This window comes from Staurois parvus, unplaced genomic scaffold (genome assembly GCF_062004578.1).
Source record: "Staurois parvus isolate SC_StPar_1 unplaced genomic scaffold, SC_StPar_1.0 ptg000145l, whole genome shotgun sequence".
Lineage (NCBI taxonomy): Eukaryota > Metazoa > Chordata > Amphibia > Anura > Ranidae > Staurois > Staurois parvus.
In genome coordinates this window covers 10,032,147-10,060,112 of record NW_028317941.1, presented here as the reverse complement: position 1 = coordinate 10,060,112, position 27,966 = coordinate 10,032,147, and the positions used below count along the sequence as shown (strand labels likewise).

Genomic DNA, 27,966 nt, shown 5'->3' with positions numbered 1-27,966 from the left:
TCATTTCGGTTCGATTCGTTAAGCTACTAATTTTATTTAGTTGCATTCATAACAAAGTTTAGTTCCGGTTCACTTCATTTATTCATTTTGACCAGACTTTTGGAAGACAGCTATATTTTTTTTATTCTATTCTATTTAAGTTTTATTCTATTCTTTTCTGTTCTATTCTATTCTATTCTAATATTTTCTATTGCTTAATTTTCTATTATATTCTTTTATTTTCTATTCAATTATGTTTTATTCTATGCTATTATATTCCATTCTGTTTTATTCTATTCTTTTTTGAAAATGCGAATTTCAGAAGATAGCTATAGTTTTCTATATTGTTCTATTCTTCTCTATTTTAATCTGTTTTATTTTTTTCATTCTATTCTTTTCTATTCAATTATTTTCTATTCATTTCTGTTCTAATCTTTTCAATTCTATTCTATTATCTTTTATTATATTCTATTTCATTCTATTCTTTTTGAAAATCGAATTTCAGAAGATAGCTGTATTTTTTCAATTTTTTTCTATTCTATACTTTTCTATTTTATTTTATTCATTTTTTATTCTATTCTATTTTAGTCTTTTATTATCTATTTTATTATTTTATTTTCTATTCTATTCTGTTTTATTCTATTTTTTTCTATTCTATTCTAGTCTATTCTATTCAAACTTGAGAAGACAGTTGGCTATATTCTTTCTACGATTTTATTCTATTTGAATTCTGAAATTTGAATGTTCATATTTGAATTTTGGAAGATGGCTATATTCTGTTCTATTCTATTTTTTCTATTCTCTTCTATTGCTTTCTATGCAATTCCTTTTTCTATTCTTTTATTTTCTATTTTATTCTATTCTATCCTGTTTTATTCTATTCTTTTAGAAATTAGAATTTCAGAATATGGCTATATTAACACTAATACACACAGTCTTTGAAGGAGATCAGCAATATGTAAAAAAGAAGGGTAGTATTATGGCGCTAGGTGAGCTAGGGTGGATTGGGGATATAAATAATAAGGTGGGAATGGGTAAAAAGTCTCTAAAAATGTTCCATAGTAAAATCCATCATAGTCAATGAGAATCACTTAGACATGGCTGCATTTTCAATTTAAAAGGATTGGATAACACTCTTTGATCTGTTTAAGGAAAAAAACATGGGAAGAGCCATCACCTAAGTGTAGATTATAGGTGTAAAACAAGCGAGAATTAAAAATATCACTCACATTTAGAACTAGTGCTACAGGGCAGCACGGATGCACAAAATCACATATAAATACATGATTTGTATTTCCGGGTAGAGAGCACCCATGTGCATGCTGCCCTATCTGCGCCGTCATTGGCAGCTACAGATGTCAATTATTGGGTCCCAGGTGGAGATTCCCGCCTACACCGGCGATCACCGAGTAACACTGACAGAGGAGAGATCTGTCTGCAAACAACACAGGTCTCTCACCTGCCAGCAAGAACATGCTGCTGTGTATTTATCTGCATAGCAGAGAGATAAAAAACAGCATGTCTCCCTAGTAAAACACACACAGCACATGTTGTAAAACACACGCAGTACACAGTTAACTCTTTGATTGCCCCAGAGGTTAACCCCTTCTGCCCAGTGTCATTAGTACAGTGTCAGAGCTTTTTATTTGCACTGATCACTGAATTAGTGTCATTGGGATGTCAGTGGCAGTTAGTCAGTTCCCACCCGATATCAGAATGCCCAGCGCAGTCCCGCTATAAGTCGCTGATCACCGCCATTACTTGCATAAAAAAAATAAAATTCCAGTATATATACCAGCATTTGTAGATGCTATAACCTTCATGTAAACCAATTAATTTACACGTATTGGGATTTTTTTTTCAGCAAAGATATGTAGCAGAATACATTTTGACCTAAATTTATGACACATTTGATTTTTTTCAATTATTTTACTAGATATGTTTTATAGCAAAAAGTCAAAAATATTTTTTTTTCAAAATTTTCAGACTTTTTTGTTTATAGTGCAAAAAATAAAAAACACAGAGGTGATAAAATACAACCAAAAGAAAGCTCTATTTGTGGGGAAAAAAAGGACATACATTTTATTTATGTACAGCATTGCATGACCATGCAATTGTCAGTTAAACTAACGCAGCACCGTATCACAAAAAACGGCCTGGTCAGGAAGGGGGGTAAATCCTCTGGGGGGGGCAAGTGGTTAAAAGGATCAAGGAATTGATTCTTTTAATAAATGTGAGTGCTATTTTTAATTCTAGCTTGTTTTTCACCTATACTCTGCACTTAGATTGTGTTTTCCAAGGTTTTTTCCGTATACATAGTCAGCAATATGCTTAAATTTGGAATCTGGTTTCAAATTCAAATTTGTATTTGAATTTGTATCAGATTTGATTCAAATTAAATTCAAATTCAATTTGAATTAAGATAATTCCTTATTTCAGATGAAATTTTGTTTTGTTATATCGGATTCATTTAAATTCTTTACAAATTGTAATTTGGAAATTCGGATACATCTGAATCTCCAAATAATGAAAATTTTGTCCGAATTTCAATTCAGAATGAAACGAAGCACACATGTCTGTTGCCTTTAATTTCTGTTTTAAACTGAATGGGTTGTTCTACAAGGTAAGGGTTCACATATACATTATGTTGTTTAAGTTGTTCCCTCAGCAGCTCAGATCGCCCTGATTTCCCCTCCTAGAGCACCTGCTCAGTGTTTATATTAGATATTAGAAAGCTGAAGAATATCATGCACTTCTGGGAAGGGGAAGAAGGGTGAGCTGAGAAGAGCAAAAAACACATTTAATTATTAAAATTGAAATAAATTGGGCACAAGTTTTAAAGGTTTCCTTTAAATTAGACTTTTTGTACTTTAAACATGAAGAAATGTTTGATATTCAAAGTTAAAAATAACTGTTGTGTGCGCTATACAAAATCTAAATAAGCACTAGGTCATGATAAAGGGAACTGTCAAACACTTACCTATCATGCCAGTTTGAAAAGTTTTTGAGAAACGAGTTAAATTATTAAAGAACCAAATCCTAATTTTTGGTATTTCATCATTATTTTCTTTGGGGAAGACATCTTTCATGTGGCATCCAATATTTCTCCCATGGCTTTTCAAATATTGTTTGCAAGCTAGTGTTTTATCATATAGTCTAAAATAGGAAATTCAAAATTAGATTCCATTATTAATGAATGATTGAAAAAAAAAATTAACCTGAACTTACGTACCTTAATGCAAATGAATATCTTGCATCAGAGGGAGAATCATTTCTCCATTCCCACGTACAGTTTAGATTGGTTACATTATATATTGCACATGATACATTGCTGATGTACACTGAAAAAAAAGTGCAACCAGAAGCTGTGAAGGACTGCAGGAAGATGATATTTTCATGCACACAGATTGGTCATATGACATGCTGCTCTTGGAGCGAGGACTATATTTAGAGATCACAAATGATGAGGCCCTTTTATTTGCCACCCCATGCAGCTATCATGCAAACATTTCTAGTTATGATGCATTATTTGTGGCAGCATGTTGACTGCTTTACATTCACAGTGATTTTCTTTTAACTGCACTGATAAACAAACCAAGGAAAGAAATTATTTAATGGTTCTTGATCTTTAAACATTTGACTTCCCTCAATATTCTCTGTCTATACTCTCCCCTATAATTCCTTGCTGAAAGGATTGCCACTAACAAGAATAAAAAAAGTTTAGCAAAAAATAAAAAAATGAAAAAAAAATTTAAATCTGTAAAAAATTTCAGTCACAATCAAGCACTTAAAATACCCCCTGAAACATTTTTGAACCCACCCCCATACACAGGCAGATATGCATATGTTGGGAGTGTCTTCCCACGAAAATGCTGATTGTGATACACATGATACATATCGCTTTACACACTGGAGTGAGAGCAATAAAGCTAGGCCCATTATTAACGGTTATCTTTAAACAAATTATCTGTATAGTCTTTTAAAGCATCGCCTATGGAAAATACAAGATACAAAAGTTTGTTGTCATTTCAGGGGTGCACATAATTTTAAGGCTTGACATGTTGGGTATCTATTTACTCAGCACAACTCTTTTAACTCTTTTATATTTTATAAAAAATACAATATTGCTTTTAAGTGCCATAAAATTGACTGAAGTGTATTTTTTAATGAAATTTTGCATATGAAGCACCATTTCGCCAATACTCACATAGTACAGGTAGCCAGATACCATGTGATTGCTATGGGCCAATAACAGATCACAACTGTAAGCAAGTTGTTCATTAATGGAAATCCATTCATGACAGTTTGTTTGCATTGTTATCAAGTGACTGCTATGACCAATCATAGTGATCACATGATACCCAATACCCGTTCACCGCTAACTGTAATCTGCTCTGTCTGGTGGACACAGCAATCACAGGAATGGCACTGCTTACTCCTAACCCAGAACAGGCTGGATGACATACTGTACATATATGTGATCCAGCCTGCCCATGCCACCCTGCCACAGTAAATGTTCTGTGGCCGGGTGATAACCAGTTTCATATTCGATAAAAATGAAATGTGGTGGCCATCTTTAAGGAAACCATGGGGGCATCCACTTTGGAGGTGTCTGGTTGTATCTAAAAATAAAGAAGAAGGAGTGGTACATGAAAAAGGAGCGAGGATACACATGGTGAGAGGGTGCAGGAGTGTGCAGGGGACTGACTGCCTATCTGTAAGGTACCCCACCATTGAAGATCGCCCCCTTCCTTTCTGCATTTGAAGGCAGTAATTTGGTGTGCCCAGGACCCTGTTGTGAGTGGCTGTCACCCTAAGACACAGGAAGCCAAGGGCAAAAACAGTTTTGAAATGCTAAATGAACAGGGCTCCAGGTAGCCTCATACTCCACTTCTACTATCGCAGATGCTGGCCCTGTCCATCACAGTTTCCATGGTACAAAAAAGAAGATCTGGTTGGCCGCACATCCAATAATATCACCTTTGTTATTAAAATCTGATAAAAACATATCCAAATACATGGTAGAGAAAACAGCAGATCCAGCTAACGCATTTTACACCACGTTCAGCACTTAATCATAGCATACAGCATTGAACTGCATTGCTGTTTTTGCTACCATGTATTTGGATATGCTTTTATGAGCGTTCAACAATAAATATGATATTATTGGACATGAGGCCAACCAGATCTTTTGTGCACATTGAGAGCTTTGACTTGGAAATTGTGAGTCTGCTCCTTGGGAGGGTGTGATGGATTCAGTGATGCCAATGCATAGAAATTCTGGGAGTGAGTGCAAGACTGGTAAAAGCTCAAACTTCAGCAAGCTGACTTTCCTTCCTTTTGAGGCTGTGTTATTTCTTAAAGGGCCCCACTGCTGCAGGCCAAAGTGCTTATCTTACCTACCACTATTCAGTGGGGCAGAGACTGTTTAATGACTATAATTAGCTTTTTTTTCCTCTTGGTACTAAGCATAGACTACCCCAGGGGCGGACTAACAACTCATGGGGCCCCCGGGCAATAGGGAAACATGGGGCCCCTGTGTCCTTGCCCAAACTCAAAATAGCCTATGAAAAAGGTACCACGGGCATCTCATGGGGCCCCCTAATGACCCCGAGCAGTGCCCAAGTTTCCAAATGGTCAGTCCGCCCCTGGACCACCCATACAATTGCATATTGCTAGTAAAGAGCATTGATAGTGCTTAGTTAGTATTCCCTCCATACAAAATATATTGTTTTGTTGCTTGTGTACTCTTTCAATGCTAACTGTCTTTTCTCAGATTGTTGCTGTTGAAATAAATTGTTAAAACACACAAGGTGAGTCTGTCAATGTTGGGTGAGAGGAGTGTGTCATCTCCAAATACACAGAAATTAAAAGGAAAAAAGCCTAAAAAAGAAAACTATACAGCCACCACATCTAGGAAATTTAAAACATTTTCATTTTTGTCTTTCATACAACTTTAAGCAATCTTAACATGGTATTTGATCTAAATACAAGAGAATTGCAGATAGTAGAGACTGCAGATAGGAGTGTTGTGTCATCATCCTGATATCGGCTTGAGTTTAAAAAATGTAGATTGCAGTGAAAGCGATTATAGGAATGTGTTTTTTTAGTAAACAATTAAATACATATAGAATGATTTAAATTGAGGTTATTGCAGTTGTTTGTAGTTTTTTTTTTATATTATTTAAAGGTGTGCTACAGAATACAATAGAACATAGAATTCAAATATCAGGTAAAGTAGGCATGTACAAAACAAGTACAAAAGGCGGTCTATTAAGGAAGCAACCATACACAAATAAAATGAACAACACCATGACTGAAGTGTGGCAAATGGATGTAGACATTGAGTATCAGCCAAGGAAGCACTGAAAGGACAGAGAGCCTTAACAGTAAGATCTATCATTACAATCCCTGGTAAGGGCCAAGTTGATCGTAGTAACCCAATTTAGGGTGGGAAGGTATTGGGAAGTCATCTGTAGCAGGAGTAGCCTAAGTCTGCACACACCAGATGAGGGTGGGGTATTAGGGAGGAAGAGAGGTTTGGGCGGGGGTGGAAGGAAAGGGGAGGGGGGTTACCACTGAGGGAGAATAAAGAGCAAGCACAAGGCTTTCACTTGTAGTTTCTCATTTGCTAATTAGATGGCTAAATACATTTTTATTCATATTGCATTAGGGTGTGAGATAAGTATAAGTATGGTGCTCTGAGACAGATTTTCTGCTAGATTGGGTGTAAATATATATATATATATATATATATATATATATATATATACATATATATATATATATATATACTGTATATATATATATATATATTTGGATTTTCCCATAATGTGCAATCAGATATGTTTTTTTAGTGCAGGTTAAAAGATAAGCAGTATGTAATGTCATCTTAAAAGACAGCCACTAAGAAGCAACAAAAAATAACGGTAAATGGCAAGACCTGAAACTAGCTTACTGACAGATTCAGGACACCGCTATCACATGGTAAATACAATGTATGTTGCATATTCCAATTTCATTAGACAGAATATTTTTGTTAACTGACCTGGTGGTGCATGATACACATACTCAGTTGTGTTGCCTTCAAAAACAATTGAAAAATGTTCACAAAGTGCAGTTGATACTGATACTATGAACCCAGGATGTAGATGACAATAAACAATTTTGTAGTTTTCTGTCAATATCTCCTAAGAAGAACACCAAATATACAACACTTTAATAGTTCAAAAATTGTATCTGTGGTAAAAAGTAACAATAAGATATGGTCTATATACACAGGGCTAACACCAACATCTCCTCCACCACCAAACCCATGTGGCCATGCTTAGCTCTGGTGAATGCCCATTCAGGTCAAGCAACTGCAGTAAGAGAGTCGGCTATCAAATATTTTTACTCTGAATTGACAGAGAGAATAAAGAGTAAATGGAATGACATGAGAATTTCTAATGGTTTATGTATAGCTCTCTTTGTCCCACGCTGCTGGGTGCTTTCTGTGTTAGTAGTTTGAATTTAATGCATTGGGCAATTGAGAGCCAGTGGAGGAAATGACAGAGGGGGGTGGCAGAAGAGGAGCGGTTGGTAAGGTGGATGAGTCTGGTCGCTGAGTTCAGGATAGACTGAAGCGGGGATAGTCTGCGATCAGGTAGGCCGGTGAGAAGGGAGTTGCAGTAGTCCAGACGTGAGATAATAAGGGAGTGAATGAGTTGTTTAGTAGTGTCTGGGGTTAGGAACGAACGTATTTTGGAGATGTTGCGGAGGTGGAGCCTGCATGAGTTTGCCAACGATTGGACATAGGATTGGAAGGACAGGTTTGAGTCTAGAGTGACACCTAGGACTTTGGCTTGTGGAGTGAGACTGATGGTGGAGTTGTTGGTCGTGATGGAGAGGGTGTGGAGGGGGGGCACGGGCTGGGGGGAAAATCAGGAGCTCGGTTTTGGAAAGGTTCAATTTAGGGAAATGGAGCAACATCCAATCTGATATGTTTTTCAGTAGGTGGGTGATACGGGCAGAGACTGAAGGGGTGAGGCGAGGGGTGGAGAGGTAAATTTGCGTGTCATCGGCGTAGAGGTGATAGTTGAAGCCGTGGGAGTGTATCAGTTTGCCAAGGGAGGAGGTGTAGATGGAGAAGAGAAGGGGCTTAAGTACCGAGCCTTGGGGGACCCCAAAAGAGAGGGGGAGAGAGGGGGAGGTGGTAGCGTTATAGGTAACGCTGAAGGAGCGTTGGGATACATAGGAGGAGAGCCAAGAGAGAGCAGAGTCTCTGATGCCAAGGGAGTGTAGTTTGTTAAGGAAGAGGGGGTGGTCAACTGGTCAAGGCCGTGGAAAGGTCAAGGAGTAAGAGGACTGAGTAGTGGCCATTAGCTTTGGAAAGATAACCAGCTTCTTCCCGGCACTTGGCCCCTGCAGCCAAGATGGCGCTGGCCCCCTGCAGAACGACCTGTCGCCCAGCAACAGCAGCAAGGGGAGACCACAGACCACCAGGTAGCATACCATCCGGACCCCAGGCTGAAAGGATCGCTGTACCCAGGGGATCTTGGTGAGTCCTCTCCCCCCCTGCCTCCCACATCCAGCAGCCTGGCAAATTCCAGGCCCAGACTGGACACAGAATCATCCCCTGACAGACAACAACCTTTTCTTTCAACTACTATCCTATCTGCTAATGCTTCATCTTTGATCGAATCCTATCCTGCTTCTGACTAACCTATCACGGAGAATATATGAAAAATCTCATCCCCACCTTCACTGACCTGGAATTGGCTATAGATCAAGCATATCGAATCCCCAAACCATCATTTCTACCTGTGACGGTCCCCAGAGATATATTGGCGTGCATACATTTTTACCTTGTAAAGGAAAAAATAATGATTGCAGCAAGAAACTCGACCTCCATTCCACCAGCCAAAGCAAACATTAAATAGTTTGCAGACCTCTTCAAAGCCACACTCTCCAACTGTAAGAAGCTCATCAGCATAACCAAAGATGGAAGCAGATTGGTCATAACCTCCACTGAAGCATATTACCTTCATGCCCAATTCCCTGGGCACCACTCTCTAACACACAAGCTGGCAATCGGCCCCTGATCGAACATATTGATCTTCCAAGTTCGTCTCAAGCATGAGCTCTCGAAAGAGTCATGCTTTATCATGCCTCCACTCTACACAGTAGCAGATACTGCTACACATGCTACTTGCGTTGTTTGCCAGTCTTTTTTACCCCTGTTTTTACCCTTGTTCATACCCCAAGCTACCAGTCATCAGTAGCCAGAACTGTCCCTCTCAACAATCCTCTCCACACAAATTCAATCTACAAAAATAACAAACCCATGCTCATAAAGTCGCACACCTGGCGGTCCATCACCTCCACCATGCGGAAAACCACTTCTCTCCACAGCATCTGAATCACCACAGCTACGGAATTCAAACCATCTACAATCAACAAAATTATTACTATATCTTCGCTAAATGTCCAAGATCTCAACTCCCCTTCCAAAAGATCCCTGATCTTGAGAGAAGTCCGTTCCATTCAACCTGACATCATATTCCTACAGGAGACCCACTTCGCCTCATCCAAAATCTCTAAATTCAGTATTCCTCAGTTCTCCACAGTATATATAGCAAGAAATCCTAAAAAGAAAAACTGCGTCATTACAGCCATAAGAGACTCCCTGGAGTTCCAATTTATTTCTGCAACAGCGAACCCACAAGGTCGTTACCACATATTGATCTGCAAAATCAATAATACTACATATACATTAGTGAACGTCTATGGTCCTAACACCAATCAACTCCAATTCTTTAACAAACTTAACTCCACCATAAATCAACACAGAAAAGGCAGATTACTCATCGGCGGAGACTTTAACACTATCGGGAATCCTCTTCTTGACAAATCATCCAAAACAAGATAATCAAAACAATCCTTCAACCAATTTCTTCATTCCAATGATCTCTATGACATCTGGAGATGCCAACACAGTACAGAAAAGGACTATACCTAATATTTTCCATCCCACTCATCCTATTCTAGAATTGACATCTTCATCCCCGATAAATGGACTCTACAACACGTCACCTCCTCCAAGATTGGTATCATTACTTGGTCAGACCATGCACCGATCACAATCTCTCTTGACAGCAAACAACATTCGTCGATACCCCGTTTATGGCGATTGAACACAATCTTGCTGAAAAACCAAGACTACAAGCAACAAATAATAGATGCACACAGAACATTCTTTGAATTTAACGATACTCCTGATATATCCGTAACCACTCTGTGGTCAACTTATAAAGCATACATGAGAGGTATTCTGATACAACTAAACTCTCGCGTCAACAAAAACAGAACCCAACAAATACATAATCTCCTAACCTCAATCAAAACAAATGAGGAAAGAAACAAAAAATCCCAAGACCCAACAAACAGCAGATAGAGATAAATTAAGATCCCTTCTACTCCACAAATATGATCTAAATCTTCAAAAAATTAAAGCAAAATTCTATTCACTAGGTAACAAAGCCAGCTCTTTGCTAGCCAAATCGGTAAAACAAAAATGACTGAAATCCAAAATAGCCTCAATTAAACACCCATCTGTGAATACCCTAAACACAAACCCGCAAGACATAGCAAACGCCTTTGCAGTATACTACCAAAATCTATACAACCTTAAAAATGGCCCTGACACCATTCAACCAACAATCACATCCATACAACAATTTCTCCAAACAACCAATCTCCCTCAACTATCCTCAGACCAACTTGACTCCATTCTACCCCAATATTACCCAAAGAAATAGAAACAACCATTAAAACACTCCCAATTAATAAATCACCAGGAAACGACGGATACACTAATGAATACTATAAACACCTTTCCACAGACTTTTCACCACACCTGACCAAACTCTTCAATCACGCTGCCACCACAGGCTCATTCCCCAAAGACATGTTGCAATCCATCATAATGACTATACCAAAACCAGGCAAAGACCCCCAACTCGTCCAAAACTACAGACCAAATTCGTTACTCAATACCGACATAAAACTATACGTGAAAATTATATCCCGAAGAATTCTCCCCTACCTCCCCACCCTAATTCACCCAGATCAAGTAGGTTTCATCCCAGGTCGCCAAGCACCCGATTCTATCAGAAGAATTATCTCCCTCCTACACAACTTAGCAAATGTTAAGAGCCCCTCCTTAATCCTAACTCTAGACGCAGAGAAAGCATTCGACCGTATACATTGGCAATTCATGCAACTCACACTTCAAAAATTCGGCATCACAGGTTGGATGATGAAAGCCATCTTGGCATTATATTCATATCCATCTGCTAGAGTTCTGACAGATGGCACATTATCTGACCCCTTTGACATCTCAAACGGTACAAGACAAGGCTGCCCACTCTCCCTGATAATATTTACACTCCTTATTGAACCCCTAGCTTCCAAACTCAGAGAGGACTGATCATTTACAGGAATCACACATCTTAACATGGAACACAAAATCAGCCTATCTGCGGACGATATAATATTAATGGTGACCAACCCAAAAAAATCCCTCCAAACGATTTGCTCACACCTATATGCCTACTCAACAGTCCCATATTACAAACTTAATGAACCCAAATCTTCCATACTTAACCTTCACATCTCAGCCTAACTCCAAACCCAACTAGCCAAACAATTCCCATTTTTATGGGAAACAAACAGCATTCCTTACTTAGGAATCAGACTCACACCAACGACAGACCATCTATACACAGCAAATCACAAATTATTGCTTGAAACTATCCCCCGAGAACTAAATACTTTACACACCTCAGAACTCTCCAAACTAGGTCAAGTGGCGACTCTAAAAATTTATATTTTACCCAAAATCTTATACATATTCCACACACTCCCCATGCCAATCCTAATTAATTCTTCTCTAACCTACAAACAATCCTCACAAAGTTCCTATGGAACTAAAAAAAAATGAGATGTACCACCAATCTTTTAATACGACCTACAACTAAAGGAGGAGTAGAACTCCCACACTTCAAGTCTTATTACACAGCTACTCTTTTAGAACAACTATATTTTTGGTGGAATCCACTGAAGGAAAAAATTTGGTCCATAATGGAAACCCTCCCTTTTCAACCACTTAAACCTCAAAATATACTTTTGACCCCACCGATCAACCGAATAGAACCCCAACTAAAACATCCCTGCATTCTAGCCTCCCTACAAGCTTGGTGGGACCTCATATCCACTAAATTTAAAGACGTTAAACATATACCTACTCCAACCAATATAATACACCTTCTCATTCCCTCATTAGACCTATCCCAATGGACAAAACAAGGAATAACCAACATAACAGACCTCTATATCAATAAATCTATATGCCCCTTCCAAATTCTCCAATCCAAATATAATATCCCTACTACTGAAAATTTTACATACCTAAGAATCGCTCATTGTCTACAAACAACTACTGTAGCTTACCCCACAACACTATGATACCAATTACAGCCTACATCTTCCTCACCAAACCTCAATACCCAAGTAAAGTTATATCCACCTTCCATATATACCTCATAAACTTGCAATTCACTCTACAAACAACCTCCCTAAACAATTGGAAAAAAATCCTATCAGACCAAATAACTTTAAAATGCTGGGACAATACCTTCAACATCACCTATAAAGCTACCCGATGCAGCTCCCACTGGGAGTCATATCTAAAAAAACTCCACCAATGATACCTGACCCCGGTCAAACTCTCCATCTACTATCCGAAACAAGCTCCTACATGCTGGAGACAATGTGGTGAGCCAGGCTCAACACTACATATTCTGTGGTCATGCAAGTCACTTCGATCCTTCTGGAATACTACTTTTCAATTAATCTCCGAAATAAACAAAATTTCGATAGTCCCGTACCCCTCATTAGCACTCCTACACATCGTAATCGAGAAACTCCCTCCCCATTCCCGAACAATTATTACCCACATACTCTTTGCCGCCAAAATTAATATTACTAGATTATGGAACACAAATAATACCTCCTCAATCACTTCATTAATTACAGACCTTAACACTCAATGTCAAATGGAAAAATTATCCGCAATAAACACTTCTTCCTATCACAAATTCAATAACCAATGGACCCGATGGCTAAATCACTCAAAATGTTCTGTACAACCCTGATGACATTTCATGAGATTAAATTACCTCCCATAACAAGACTGGTATCTCCTCAAGTACCCAGTTATATCCCTCCTCCCCCAATCCTATCCTCCCCCACCTCTCCACCAAAACCCCCCTAACACCCCAAACTCCTCACCAAGATTCATCATATGCACACGAATACCTCTGATGATATTTCTAAACAAGACTAACACCTCATCCGTCCATTGGGTGGGTATCACAACAAAAATGCTCAACTATATTTTGTCCATTGCAATATTGTATGAATGAACCATATCTCATTTCCCTGTTTTTTCCATGTTTATCTCTGAAAAACTTAATAAAAATATTGAAACATAAAAAAAACACTTCCATATACTGTAGATTCACTCTGCACATGGACACAGACAAATAAACAGCTATTTCTCCAGAATAACAAAAGGTAGGAATCTGCATCAAAGCTTGTTAAAATCCTTGCAATGTACAGTACATAAATCACCAAGAGGAGAATGTTTTTTTCTCAACAAATGTGGGCTGAGGGCTGAGAGAATTAGCAAATAAATATTATTATTATTATTATTATTATACAGTATTTATAAAGTGCCAGTAGTTCGCTCAGCACTGATAAAGTAAATATAACAAATGGTAGTAACAATTGTTACATTGTATCTCTTGTTGCAAAGATTGTGGGGTTGATTTACTAAAACTGGAGAGTGCAAAATCTGGTGCAGCCCTGTATGGTAGCCAATCAGCTTCTAACTTCAGTTTTTTCAATTAAGCTTTTACTAAAACAAAAAAAAAAAACTGGAAGCTGATTTGCTTCCAGAGCTGTACCAGATTTAGTACTCTCCAATTTTAGTAAATGATCTCCTATGTATTCTTTTTGCACCTCAGCCCTCTTTATTGGCCATAATGTGATATTTCACTACTGCCTTTAATAAAAGAACATTCATTCAAAGAGAAAATAGCCCAAAGAACATTACATTTTTCCCTAAGTGTGGAAATCCCTAGCAAATGCCATAACACAGAATGCTGTTAGAGTTAAAGTTATGATCAAAGGCTGGCTTTTTGTTTTCAGTTACCTGTTGATTGGGCTGGCTCCTAAATGTGGTTATACATTTTTTTAGTCACTTTTATGGGTCTAGTTATAAAAACATTAATTGGATCAATATCACAAGCATTCACCCAGCCTTCATGAATCTTCCCTGCATTTTCCCGAATACAATAAATTATTTTTCTTTCTCTTTCTCTCGTTTCAACAATCATAGGAAATAATCATATTAGAGAAAAAAAGGAGAGAAAATGTGGGCAGGATGGAGGAATACTTGTGGCATTCATACAACAAATGTTTTATAAATAGACCCCTATGTGTACTTTGTGAGCTTGGTTTATGCAAATTAGACTCAAGATGCATTGTTCCCATTCTATGCGAGTGATGCAAATGATCTGGGCATTGACAGAGATTGTACAGTGGGGATCGAAAGTTTGGGCACCCCAGCTAAAAATTTGTATTAATGTGCATAAAGAATCCAAGGAAAGATGGAAAAATCTCCAAAAGGCATCAAATTACAGATTAGACATTCTTATAATATGTCAACAAAAGTTAGATTTTATTTCCATCATTTACACTTTCAAAATAACAGAAAACAAAAAAATGGCGTCTGCAAAAGTTTGGGCACCCTGCAGAGTTAATATCTTGTACTGCCCCCTTTGGCAAGTATCACAGCTTGTAAACGCTTTTTGTAGCCAGCCAAGAGTCTTTCAATTCCTGTTTGAGGTATCTTTGCCCATTCTTCCTTACAAAAGTCTTCCAGTTCTTTGAGATTTCTGGGGTGTCTGTCACGCACTGCTCTTTTAAGGTCTATCCATAGATTTTCAATTATGTTGAGGTCAGGAGATTGTGAAGACCATGGCAAAACCTTCAGTTTACGCCTCTTGATGTAATCCCCCGTGGATTTCGAGGTGTGTTTAGGATCATTATCCATTTGTAGAAGCCATCCTCTCTTTAACTTCAGCTTTTTCATAGATGGCATCAAGTTACCATCCAAAATTTGCTGAAATTCTATTGAATCCATTTTTCCTTCTACTCGTGAGATGTTCCCTGTGCCACTGGCTGCAACACAACCCCAAAGCATGATTGATTCAACCCCATGCTTAACAGTTGGACAGAGGTTCTTTTCATTAAATTCTGTGCCCCTTCTTCTCCAAACGTACCTTTGCTCATTCCTGCCAAAAAGTTAAATTTTAAGCTCATTGGTCCACAGAACTTGTTTCCAAAATGCATCAGGCTTGTCTATATGTTCATTTGCAAAGTTCAAACGATGATTTTTGTGGTGAGGACGTAGAAGAGGTTTTCTTCTGATGACTCTTCCATGAAGACCATATTTGTACAAGTATCTCTTTATAGTGGAATAGTGTACCACAACTCCAGTGTCTGCCAGATCTTTCTGGAGGGATCGTGCAGTCAAACGTGGGTTTTGAAGTGTTTTTCTCACAATCCTGCGAGCTGTTCTGTCTGATATTTTTCTTGGTCTTCCAGATCTTGCTTTAACTTCCACTGTTCCTGATGACTGCCATTTCTTAATTACATTTCGAACAGAGGATATTGACATCTGAAAACGCTTTGCTATCTTCTTATAGCCTTCTCCAGCTTTGTGAGCATCAACTATTTTCAGTTTCAGTTTTCTAGACAACTGCTTAGAAGAACCCATGGTGCTGATTGTTGGGGCAAGGTCAGATGAGTCTGGGCATTTAAAACCTTTGAGATTGACATCACCTGGTCTTCCCAGACGATGATTGAGAACAATCCATGACACTGGCAGGTCTCAGCTTGGCAAAGGGGGCAGTACATGCTATAAATTCTGCAGGGTGCCCAAACTTTTGCAGACGCCATTTTTTTGTTTTCTGTTATTTTGAAAGTGTAAATGATGGAAATAAAATCAAACTTTTGTTGACATATTATAAGAATGTCTAATCTGTAATTTGATGCCTTTTGGAGATTTTTCCATCTTTCCTTGGCTTCTTTATGCATATTAATATAAATTTTTAGCTGGGGTGCCCAAACTTTCGATCCCCACTGTAGGTATAAGGTTAAAAATGTCAATAATTGCTCAATAGCTTAAATAAAGGCATCCTATTTCATTATGTCTTTGAATGTATTCATTTATCCAGGCCATGTCATAGCTGGTGGCTACAGAGACATTTTAGATGGCAACAATCAATAATTATTACAACAACAAACAGCACCTGTGGAAATAGTTGAGGCTTTTACTAGCTATGGCCAATTAACGCTCTGTAAGGAACAACAAGCCCCTTTTTCATAAAGAAATTGCAATGACTAACCTATAGCAACCAATTAGATATTTAATTTTTACAATAGTAAACTTCAAATAGCTAACCCGTGATTGATAGATATGATCTACTGTGTTCAGTTGTTTGATCTAGATTAAGAAATTAGTCCCAAAATATAAAGGCTCAAAATAAAATTTACATTTAAAATAACAGTAACAATGAAAACACTGATTACCTTCTTCCAACTTGTTTTATCCAGAAATCGATAGGATAAATTATAACAGATCTCATACTCATCTATTTCAGATATTACCTCTGTATCCCAGGTAAGATTAACGGCATTTGGGCGATAATTTAATATTCTAATGTTAGGCCTTTTAAGAAGAACTGAAAAGAGATCACCATATCTTTAGAAACACATGACAATAACAAGAATGTTAAGACTTTTGCTCCTGATATTGTTTTACTTAAATACTTACAGTTTAATGTGGTATTGGTTACATGTATCTGGTAACAAACCTTGATTGATGCCAGTAGAAGGATCCATAATGGTATATGGTCTTTATGAGACATCATTCACACTGGCCCCTTTAAAAATACAAAAAAAAAGAATCAACATGTACAATCCATTACATATTCCAAATTCCTACACTGCTAGTATCCACTTGTGACATTATCTTTCCCCCCCAAAAAAGCCATGACACCCAAAGAAGCCGAAGCAGCTTCTTGTAGAGGAAGCAGATTCTGTTGCATGATTGTTCTACATAAAATATCTGAGTACCCTTAAAAAAATATACATAAATAACATACTGTAAGTAGCATAGGTAGCCAAATTCAATAAAATAGAGAGAATGTTAACACTTTACAATCTACCATTATGCATGGTAGGTCTTCGTGCACACAGGACATTATAAAAACACCCCTTCTCTTGACAGCAGTGTTTTGGCAGAAAAAACACCTGACGCTTGTCAGTGTCTAATGCTTGTACAAGCATTTAGGCGTGTTTACAAGCATCAAGCGCTTGGGCGCTAATTGATTTAATTGGCCAGAATAATAATTTATTCTGGCCATTTAAATGAATTAATGCTCAAGCGCTACACGCACCTAAAGTTAACACTCGTTTAGATGCGTTTACACGCATCAAACGTTTTTTTCTGCCAAAACGCTGCTGCTACCGGCCGTACTGGCCCTGGGTTTTTTTTCCTGCAGGTAAACACTATTGCTACTAAAAGCTTCTAAAAGTCTAAGTGTGCTTGGACGCATAGGATAACATGGAGAGCCACTTGGAAGTAGTTAAAAAAACACCTGACGCCGCCAAATGTGGCTGCAAAAGCACGCTGTGTGCATGAGGCCTAAGTCTCCACACTGTACTGCTGCAGCTACTGTATCACAGTGCAAAAGCAGGGCTGGCTATCCATTACACCATCACTATTGACAGCCTATGGAGTCATCTAATCCTCTAATCCTCGGAGAACCTTGCAATACACATTCTCTAGGCGTCAGCTTGCAGGATTTTGCTTCTTCCTATTCAGAAAGAGATTCCAGAATAACAATTTTCATTAAAATGAACAGAATTATTGGATGGGTGACTTGGGTAAACCCTGATCCATATCAATCTTTGAGAACTAAAAAGCCAGGAAAGAAAAAACATACTTTGCTATAAACTAAAAAATACACTCGGATGTGGTACTTCAACTGGTAACCCCTAAAAATTCTAACTAAAAAAGCAAAACATTTATTTTTAGTTTTGGATAGAGTGGAGATGGATTAGAGCACCGGGCAGGCTTTTCTTGCTGTTTGTGTCTGCATTAGGAAGACTCACCCTCTCTTTTTGTCCGGGTGACTGTTATGAAGGAGAATGAACATGAAAGAAAATCCCAAATTTTTAAATGTCACCATAACAGGAATACAGGGAAAATCTCCCAATGAGTACACTTCTGGTGATGCTTGTGAACAGCAGGAGTTTCTTTATATTTCTTATTGTGACCATGGAAGTGAAGGGAAATCTACTCAATGAGACATTGATGACAAGATAAAAAAATTACAGGGGTTATAACCCTTCTGAAAAAGTTTTAGATTTAGTTCTACTTTAAATATCCTAAAATCTTTCTAAGACAGGGGTATTAAAGTATGCCAATGGTTTGTCCATGCAACCCTTTTGTTTTAAAGTATTTTTTAATGTCAGTTTTTAAAAATGGTACTTGGAATATGTCTTTTAATAGTGATGTGTCCTGTTATCCACACTGGTAATCTTCATTGTCTTCAAAAGAAAACTCAGAATGAAGAATCTTCTGCATCAGACACAGTCTGAGGTCTGTCAGATGCCTTTGGTTCCATCTTCCAGCCACTACATCACTACAGGATACAGTAGTGACATAGTAGACAGCAGACAGAAACACAGCATGTAGCAAGGGGCCAGGAATCTGGCAAACAAGTATATGCTTTCAGATGAAAGGATAAGTTTGCCTTTTTGAAAAATAATAAATGCACATATTTTTACAGGTAAATAATGTGCATTTTTTTTCTATTAGGAACCTGTAAAGCATTGTACCTGAAACCATCAGATCACAGGTGCAATGCAAGGCTCCTGTAGACTGTCAGTGTAGCTGCTTGCCCATACCTGGTATGACAGAAAGTATCAATGAACTATCTAGAACACTCAGCAGTGCCATTGTAGTTTATTGAGGACTACAAGCCATCATCCACAATGGCTGATGGTAGTTGTAGTTCTCCTATTCACACAACTCTGTGAATGAATGATGAAGTTGGGTGGGCAGAACTCCACATGGATGCATTTTTTTAAAAATTATGGCAGCGGGGAGAAGATAGTTGGTTGTCACAACAGGGATTTGGGAGGGAGAAGTGTGGGAGCTGCTCAGTTAGTAACATATTACATGTGATACCCTAAATATGGGTGTCACATGTAGCATGTTACTAAAGGTGAAATTATCTTTTAAGTATTCCATTTAAGGTGTTGATATTCAAGGTAGCACGTGTTATTTTTAATTTGTACTCATAAAAGTTATGCTATAATTTACTGAAAAAGTTTTCCTTCCATTTTTTTTGTTCTAATAAAAACTGAAATGTCCCTGTCCACTAGGGATTATCCTGGGTGCCTAGGATACAGGGAGAAAAAAAATGAGTTGCTAGGTAACAAGAAATTGACATTGATACATGCAAGGTCTTTGCTGATTTACTAGTTTTAAAAGGCATAATTTCACTCAAATAACAGATCTGCTTTAAATAAATGTTCTAGCAATTAAACCACAGTACCCTTACATATTGGCATTCAAAATTTAGCATTATTTCTATTAAAAAAAAAAAAGCAAAAATTCAGTATTATTAGGTTTTGCAGAACGGAATAGAAAATAATTTCTATAGTAAAATATACTTTTTTTTTTACTGAAAACTGTCTACCTTTCAAAGACTCAAATGAATTTATTCAATTAAACATTTGACAACAAAGCAGTAAGAATAACATGTAGCACCCATGGCTGCAAATCAGAATCTATCCTGTAATATTTTAGATGTCAGTAAAACACACCTTGAAGTTACCATATTTTTCCTCGTACTCTTACTACATAAACTCAAAGGTCATCATTTTCAAATAAAATGTATTGTAAAAGTATTGTAGTGCTGCATGGTTATATAATGTCTTTGATATTTCCTGGAGCAAGTCATCATAGATTTGCTGCACCAGTTTACAAGCTATAGAAAGCATGCTGGTAATTTTTTTGAGGCTGACAGATAGCCTCTTAAATTTTATACAACAAAAAATGGTCCTTGTGACCATTTGTATACTTCCCCACATAATCAAAATCAGGGTAGGCATTTATTTTTGACCAGTGAGAACTTAACGTCTCTCAAAATCAAACAAAATGTTAGCAATCAAATTGCCTGTGTTCATTGTGTTACGACAGCCTAGTTAATTTATGAATGAGCAATCTCAGTATTCTTAAGTTTGTGATATTTTTAGAAATAAAATAATTTTAAAAAGTATGAGGCACAGACATTTGATGATGATAGAATTTAACCCTTTTGCTGCCAGGCCCAGCACTTCACTTTTAAACTCAGGTGGTCAGACCATTTTTGCAATTTTGCTGTTTTTTTTAAATCTTTCCCTTACAGCTCTCAGAGTTTGTAAAAGACCCCCCAAACCATATATTTTCTGAAAGCATAGGCCCAGTAGAATAAAAAGGACGTGTTACTGATTTTTTAGGCCCTGTGATACTTGCGTAAACGTTTATCAGGCCAATAATTTTGTTAAAAATACATAAAAATCCTTATTCGCAGACACAAACACAGCAAAACTTAAAAATATTCCTGCTAAATTTCTACTAAATAAAAAAATCAAAACTGTATTAAGTTAACAAATAACAAATATTTGTACATTTTAAATGTTGCCTTTTTGTGAAATGGTGAAAACTGACAGTGCGCAAAGCAGTAAATAAAAGCAATTTACTCTAAAATCTCTTTAAAAATCTGAGGTTATCATTTTTCACTTACAGGTTTCAAAGTTTGTAAAAGAGCCCCAAAGCATGCATTTTCTGAAGGCACATGAACCATAGAAAAAAAAAACTGCTACTGATTTTTTTAGACCCCACAATAGTTGCGCAAATGCTTATCAAATCGCTATTTTCACTAACAATACACTGAAATAATTTTTAGCAGACACAAACACAACATAACTTACAAAATTCCTGTTAAATTCCTACTAAGGCCTCATTTACATGGCGTACTAAAGTGTATGTCCGAGGAGGGCCATTCTTTATCTGCTCAGGGATGCCCAGGTGTTCCATGCATCCCAGTGTAGGCAGTCCCATTCATGCCAATTGGGATGCAAAGGTTGCATAGGCACAACTGCTGTACCCAATCTGACATCCGTGTAAATGTGGGTGCAGGACCCCAAATGCAGACATTTTGAGCTCAGGGACAAGCACCCAGACCCACATAGATGTCAAATTGGACTGAAGACATAGTCCTCAGGTCCCTTTCTCTGCATATGAATGAATTGAAGTATCTGCATAGACACACCTATTCATTCATAAACTGGAGCATAGTAAACACTGTTATGCTCTAGTGATGAATGAACATAGGAGCAGTCGGTACCGATCGCTCATTATGTTCATTAAGGAAAAGAAGTAAAGACGTAGACACATGTTTACCATCCCTCCATCCTGACAGCTATTTCCCTCCCAAGCATCAGCTGCAGCCTGCAGGAGGGAAAGCCAGCCAGCTGCACTGTCAGAAATCGTGTTGGGGGATCAGCGAGGGGAGGGCACTACGGGGGGGCCAGGGGGAGTACTTGTCAATCCTTCTGTGGCTCTCTCCCCTGCAGCTCCTGAAGCCAGGGTAGGGCAGAGGAGGGAAGGCAGCTGGGGGAAAGCCAGGGAAGCCAGATGTGGATGTTTAGTGTTGCGAGCAAGCAGGAAGGATCAGTGCACGGGGGGGTTGTCAAATGCACTGTTCTGAGGGATCAGTGTGGCAGAAGGGGGACATAGGAGTATCACTGATACTATTAATAAGGTGCTATTCCTTCTACTGACACCAATGATTGGGCACTATTTCTGCTGCAGTTTTTGGTCAGAAGACCAGAAAACTGGCCATTTGTTCGGGAAGTTTGGAAACACAGGAGCTCTCCATATTTTTAATGTTAAATTTAAGAGAAAAACAGGGATTTATACTCCAAATACTGTCATTACTCTTTAACCCCATAGAGTTATCCCAAAACAAAAAATTTTCAATGGTTGTCCTTTAAAAAAAACCTGTACTGGGAAAGTATGGAGGTTTCAATTAATAAACTATCTGAAAAAAATGGCTGCCCTGATTCCATAGCAATCCAATAACCTTATTATTTTTTTGACATGGAACAAGTTATACAAAAAAGGAGATCTGCTTTAAGACTTTATGCTTTATGCTTGCTTGTTCTCAGTAGGAAACTCAAAAGAGCCAGGGGCAGCTAAGCAAGTCATACTTTTAAAAGGTCATCAATAGCAGCCCTCATTGGGCTAATTTACTAAAAGAGTTGCGAATATTTACTAAAAAAATTCCTTTACCAAACCAAAATCCATATATCTTTTGGAACAGGTTTGCTTTAATTTATAAATATACATTAAACTTATCACTAACCTTTACTTTCTCAGCTGCTGTCCAATACATCACCGGAGCCACAGGCGGATCTGTATCCAGGTGTGGAATTTCCATTCAGAACTTATTTTTTGCTCTTTAATTCTATGAAGATGCTGTGTGATATTTGATAAAAACAATCTTTGTGGTTCTTCACTCCAGTAGGTTATGTGTAAATATATCTAGTTCCTTAATGTTGGCTTGTGCAATTCAAACTGAAATCTTACCAAAAACAAGGAAGTAAGCAAGAAGGAAATGTGTCAGACAGAAAAATACTGGGATGACATATGTACATTGAAAATATTTTTTTTCTCTTGAAATTACAATAGTTGAACTCAAAAATGATTATGAGTTTTACTTGTTTATAGTGATGAACAAACCATACAAAGCTAGTACACAGTGCCCAAATCCCATTAAAGTCTACAGGAGCTGAATCTTATTTATTATTTTTTTCTGCCTTTCTTCAAGGCCAGTTTGCAAGATTTTGGTAATAAAGGGCACGAGTAGATGGTAGATGCAAAATTGCAAAAATAATTGAACAGTAAGTGAGTTTTTTAATGAAGTTTAAAGGGCAACACATTAACCCCTTCCCACTGATAGTTTGTATATATGTGGCCTTACTGGACTGGGCTTTGTGCTGTGGGGCCGCATATATGCATATCTGTCTTTCTGCTGGGAGCATGCTGCACAGCGGGTCCCGTACTAATGATCGGGACCCAGAAATTCTGGTCCTGGGTCACTTGAGTGCTATGATAGCCTCTGATTGGCTATGACAATGATCAGTCACTGTGAAGCCCACCCCCTGCATTTTCTCATTCTCTGAATAGAGGGGAGTGGAAAGAAAGAAAGAAAGAAAGAAAGAAAGAAAGAAAGAAAGAAAGAAAGAAAGAAAGAAAGAAAGAAAGAAAGAAAGAAAGAAAGAAAGAAAGAAAGAAATTAAATACCTAGATCAAGAGTTGATCTAGATCAGTGCCAGGGTTAGTGTTTGGGTCAAGTAAGGGTCCAAGGTCAGGGTCAACGGTCAAGGTCGATGGGCATGATCAATATATATATTTTTAAAATTAGTATCTGTGTCAGTTAGTTTTAGGTAGAATTAAAAAAAAAAAGCAAAATGTGCACTATTGTTTCTGGACTGTACTACAGGTACAAACAATGACTAACATACACATACTGTATGTGGTATCACTGCGATCATCAGCAACAGAATTTATTTTGGATTGTTCTTTGGTGGTAGGGTATGATAGTAGCAAGAAATATGCAGCTATATTTAAAACATCTTATTTTTTTTGCTATTTTGGGCCAGTTTTCCTTTGGTAATAAAAAAAACAGGAGCTAGCCATTACCATTTACCACCAAATGAAAGCCTAATTTGTCCTGAAAAAACAAGGTATAATCTGGCTGGATGCACAAAGTAGATGTGATGATATGTACGGTTTTACTAACACGTGTCAAAAGTGCAAATTGTGTTTAAGCATTAACATTTGGATGGAAGGGGTTAAATAACATGCTTGCTGGATGCCATAAACCTGTATATAAAGTGGAATACTGAAAAAAAAAACTTGCTGCTAAATGACTGTTCCAATCCTTGGCCTGCTTCTGTTTTTAAGCAAAGAGGCTGGAGGATCCTGGGTGATAGCATTGGCCACATATGGTCATGTGGAGCATCGCTCAGTGAGAATTGTGAGTTTATGGGTGAAGTGATACATGCTTTTTTGGGGGGAGGGCTCTTTTAAGCAAATATTTTTTCAATGCTGTGTGCTTTAATTACTATTTACATTTTTTTTTTGTGAATGAGTAACAAGAGGTACTATGTAATCCATATTAATTCACTTAAAGGGGGTAGTAATACTGCCACTAAATGAATGGTTTTCACCTACAGCAGGAGGTGAGGCAAACTGGCCAAATTTGGCCATTTAATTCTTTTACTTGGTAAACCGCAAAAAGTGTTGGTTCAGGTCAAATCCATGGTCAACTAGAAGCTAATCCCTACCTATCTACTAATGTAAAACTAGAACACAGGAGCACCTAGCTTGCATAAAAGGATAGGTGTTTATAATGTTCATAAAATATATGAAGAATATTCCAAGCCATGACTTTGTAAACATTTGCGTAGCAAATGGTTTACACTAAACAGGCTCTTAAAAGAGAACTATGTTTTTGTTCAGTTTATGTTCAGTTTAATTTAAATGTTTTTATTTATTTGGTGAAAATATGTTCATCATGATTGATGCTGGATTGACAACGCTGATTTTTTTTTTTGTGTGTGTGTTTATTTGCAATTGACTGTTTTTAGGAATAAGTAGGGGTATGTACCCCTTACTCATTCACTCCGGGTGGGTTGGAGGAGACAGCTATCTAGAGGCCCTTTATCTTAAAGGGGGATTCAAAATTCCAATGGGTGCCCACCCCTAACATCTTCATAATGGGGTTCCCCCCCAGTGATGAGGGAATGTGGCCTTTATTGGTAAAGTGTTACTAGGACCCTACATTCACTATATCTGGTCTCCCACGGTACACAGAATATGGAAGTACAATTACTTGCAGTCTTGTGATTTCTATCAGTGTCCAGCCGAGCACTGGTTAAAGCTAGTAGGAGTTTTAATTTTGCTCTAGGAGGATGCAAAACCCCTGACCTCTGTCTGGACAGTACTGATTTGCCCTGTGCTGATCTCATGCACTCTCCCAAGAAAAAAACAAAAAAACTCTGAAGCAATACACACCAAACTGAGCATGTGCAGAGTGACTCCACACAATATGTCTTCTCGGGAGATAAGAGAGGGAAAGTGGAAGAAGGGGAGGATCAGAGAAGTCAAGATCAAACAGCATATTTACACAGTGCAGAGGATTAGGTGTCCGTTTATGACACAGAATATAGCTGCGATTCAGAGGATCGCAGCTATTCTCTGGTCATTCACAGTTTATGACACTCAGGAGATCAGAGGAGAACTGTTCAGCTCTTCACTGGAGATCTGTGTTCTCCCTCCAGATTCTCCAGCCCAGAGCTGGAGAATCGGAGGAACCGCAAACTAAGCAGCAATAATTTACCTCTGCTTAGTAAACTGATCTTTTACTGTTATCTCGAGAGATTATAGTAAAATCATCAGTTTTCCACCATTTGTAGACCATTCTCCAGCGTTTGGAGACCGTTCTGCCTTCTTTCGGAGAACTGCTTCATAAAAGGCATTCACAGGAGAACTGTGTTCTCCGAGAATGCCGGAGAACTGAGCAGCGATCATTTATCGCTGGTTCATAAACGGACACCATAATTCCTTAGGTTTCACAGTGAGTATAACAAGCATGCTTTACTGCATATACAGACTGATTTTACTGTTGTGGGTTTAGTAATACTTTAAGCAGGATTGGCCTGCCAGGTGGCATGCTAAGACTAAGGGTCTGGAGGGAGGGGACACCATGTCATTTCTTTTTGTTTTGCTTCCCACTCAAATTAAAAAGAACAAGGCATCCGTAAGGTACAGCCTGCCAACGCAGGTGATTAATCACCCTAGCACAGTAGTTTATGTGAAACAGTGTTACAAATCTTTATTGATAATTAAAGATAAAAATGATGTCTTCCAATCATGAACCATCCTACGTTTACACCCAATAAAACACAATTAAAACAAAATAATCCAGATTGTTGTGCCCCTATGGTTGGTTTGTATTCAGAGGCACTTACTGGTCATAAGAGCTATACATATGAAATAGAAGCTAATAACTAGCAGATAAATTAATTACACCTCAATTAAGGACATCAACAATGAAAAACATTGTGCACACATTAAGATAGTAATTGTAGTATGTGTATTGGCGTCTTGAGAAGCATTATTGGCTTCTCATTAGGGCCGTCAAGAAAAGTGAAAGCCTATTAAGCAGAGGTAAGTCCTTGCATAAAGCAATAGGCAAACAAAAGCAGCTGCTGAGATCTCAAGCCCATAACAATCAAAGGTATGTATATATATAAAAGTCCATAGACGCAACAACAATGAGGCAAAATTATGTTGATTGAGATGGATCCTTGTTCAGTATTCAACACTATATGACTTAGGTATAATACAGGCTAGGTTTGTGCAGACTGATCCATCCAAATAAGTCAACACAAAGTATAAATGGCAGGAAACAAATATAAATGGCAGATAGGAAGGCTTTGCAACAGCAAGAGAGGAGCTGGAGTAGCAGAGTGTGGATGGAAAGAGCATATTAGTCATACATATACTATGTCACACACTTACTGCTACCATTCCAAGTAAATCCCGGAAGTCCTCAATCCTCGATCCTTTCCATGTTAAGCCATGCAGTCGGCGTAATAGCAGACTGAGAGTTCTTGCATTCCAGATGCCTCTGTTGTATTAGAGATGATCCGGTATTCCAGGAGTAATGTTGTAGCATAACTCAATTGACCAGGTCTGGGGACTCCACCAAGTGCTAGTTCAGGGCATGATAATGTAATAACTTTGACCCGTTTTGCCAGCCAATCATTGCGGACTTCTTCACAACGAGGAGGGGACAGTCTCCTGCTTGTTTATATACCTACATTTCCATCATAGGTCTATGATAGCACCCCCTAGTGTATAGATGTCATCATTATAAAGTATCTTATTAAAAGAAATCTAGGTTATATAGTATAGATCATTAGGGTATTATAAGTTCCCATGTACTGGAGGAGATTTCTAGTGGGATCCACCTAAAAGTATATAGCAAAAAATCATCAGTCACTTTTTTAGGAATCAGATATCCCCAGCCTAGTAAAGGAAGACTTTAAAACTTAGCTCGGTATTTAACCTTTTTGGGACCAAAGTCCCTAATGTATACATGCAGAATTTTTCTTTCTGGAGTAAAACTCAAAGTCTCCTTTTCTCAGTGACAATTTCAGGGCAAAAATACCTTTTACTTTAAGACCCTCAATTTGGTCTCAAAGTACATTCCTAAAATGTTTAGCCAGGGGATTTTCCTTTTCCTTGTCATTTATTTATTTATTTATTTTATATCTCTCAGATGTTCACTGATTTGGATTTGTAACTGTCTTTTAGTTTTTCCTATGTAAAACTTTTTACACGGGCATTCCATCATATATATGACTTTACTCGTACTCGTAGAGCAATTTATCAATCTTTTGATTTCATAGATTTTAGTATTGTCTGCATCTGTGAACATCTGTGTTTTTTCCACTAATGGACATATCTGACAGATAGATTAGTCAGCCAGTTTTCTGTTTTGCTGCTTTTTAAATTCAGATTTAACTAGGAAGTCTTTTAAATTGGAGGCTCTACACACCACCATATGAGCTTTATTCCCAATTATCTCTGCCAAAGTGGGGTTAGATGGTAAGATATGCCAATGTCTTTGTAAAGTATTTTTTACCTCCTTCCATTGTTGGCCATGTTTAGTAATACATCTT

General features: G+C 37.8%; 1 protein-coding gene across 1 annotated transcript in view; it reads right to left on the bottom strand.

The window, feature by feature from the left end:
• LOC149464930 (interleukin-5 receptor subunit alpha-like) overlaps positions 1-26,992 on the bottom strand; it is a 103,257-nt gene extending 76,265 nt beyond the window's left edge. The window contains exons 1-7 of the mRNA XM_089673888.1: positions 26,801-26,992; positions 22,575-22,793; positions 16,925-17,033; positions 16,681-16,832; positions 7,028-7,169; positions 3,212-3,320; positions 2,960-3,135 (exon numbers count right to left, since the gene is read on the bottom strand). Of these exons, the coding sequence (XP_089530014.1) occupies positions 2,960-3,135; positions 3,212-3,320; positions 7,028-7,169; positions 16,681-16,832; positions 16,925-17,021 (676 nt within the window). The 5' untranslated portion in view covers positions 17,022-17,033; positions 22,575-22,793; positions 26,801-26,992. The remainder of the gene's footprint in view (positions 1-2,959; positions 3,136-3,211; positions 3,321-7,027; positions 7,170-16,680; positions 16,833-16,924; positions 17,034-22,574; positions 22,794-26,800) is intronic.
• Between the last annotated feature and the right edge of the window lie 974 nt (positions 26,993-27,966).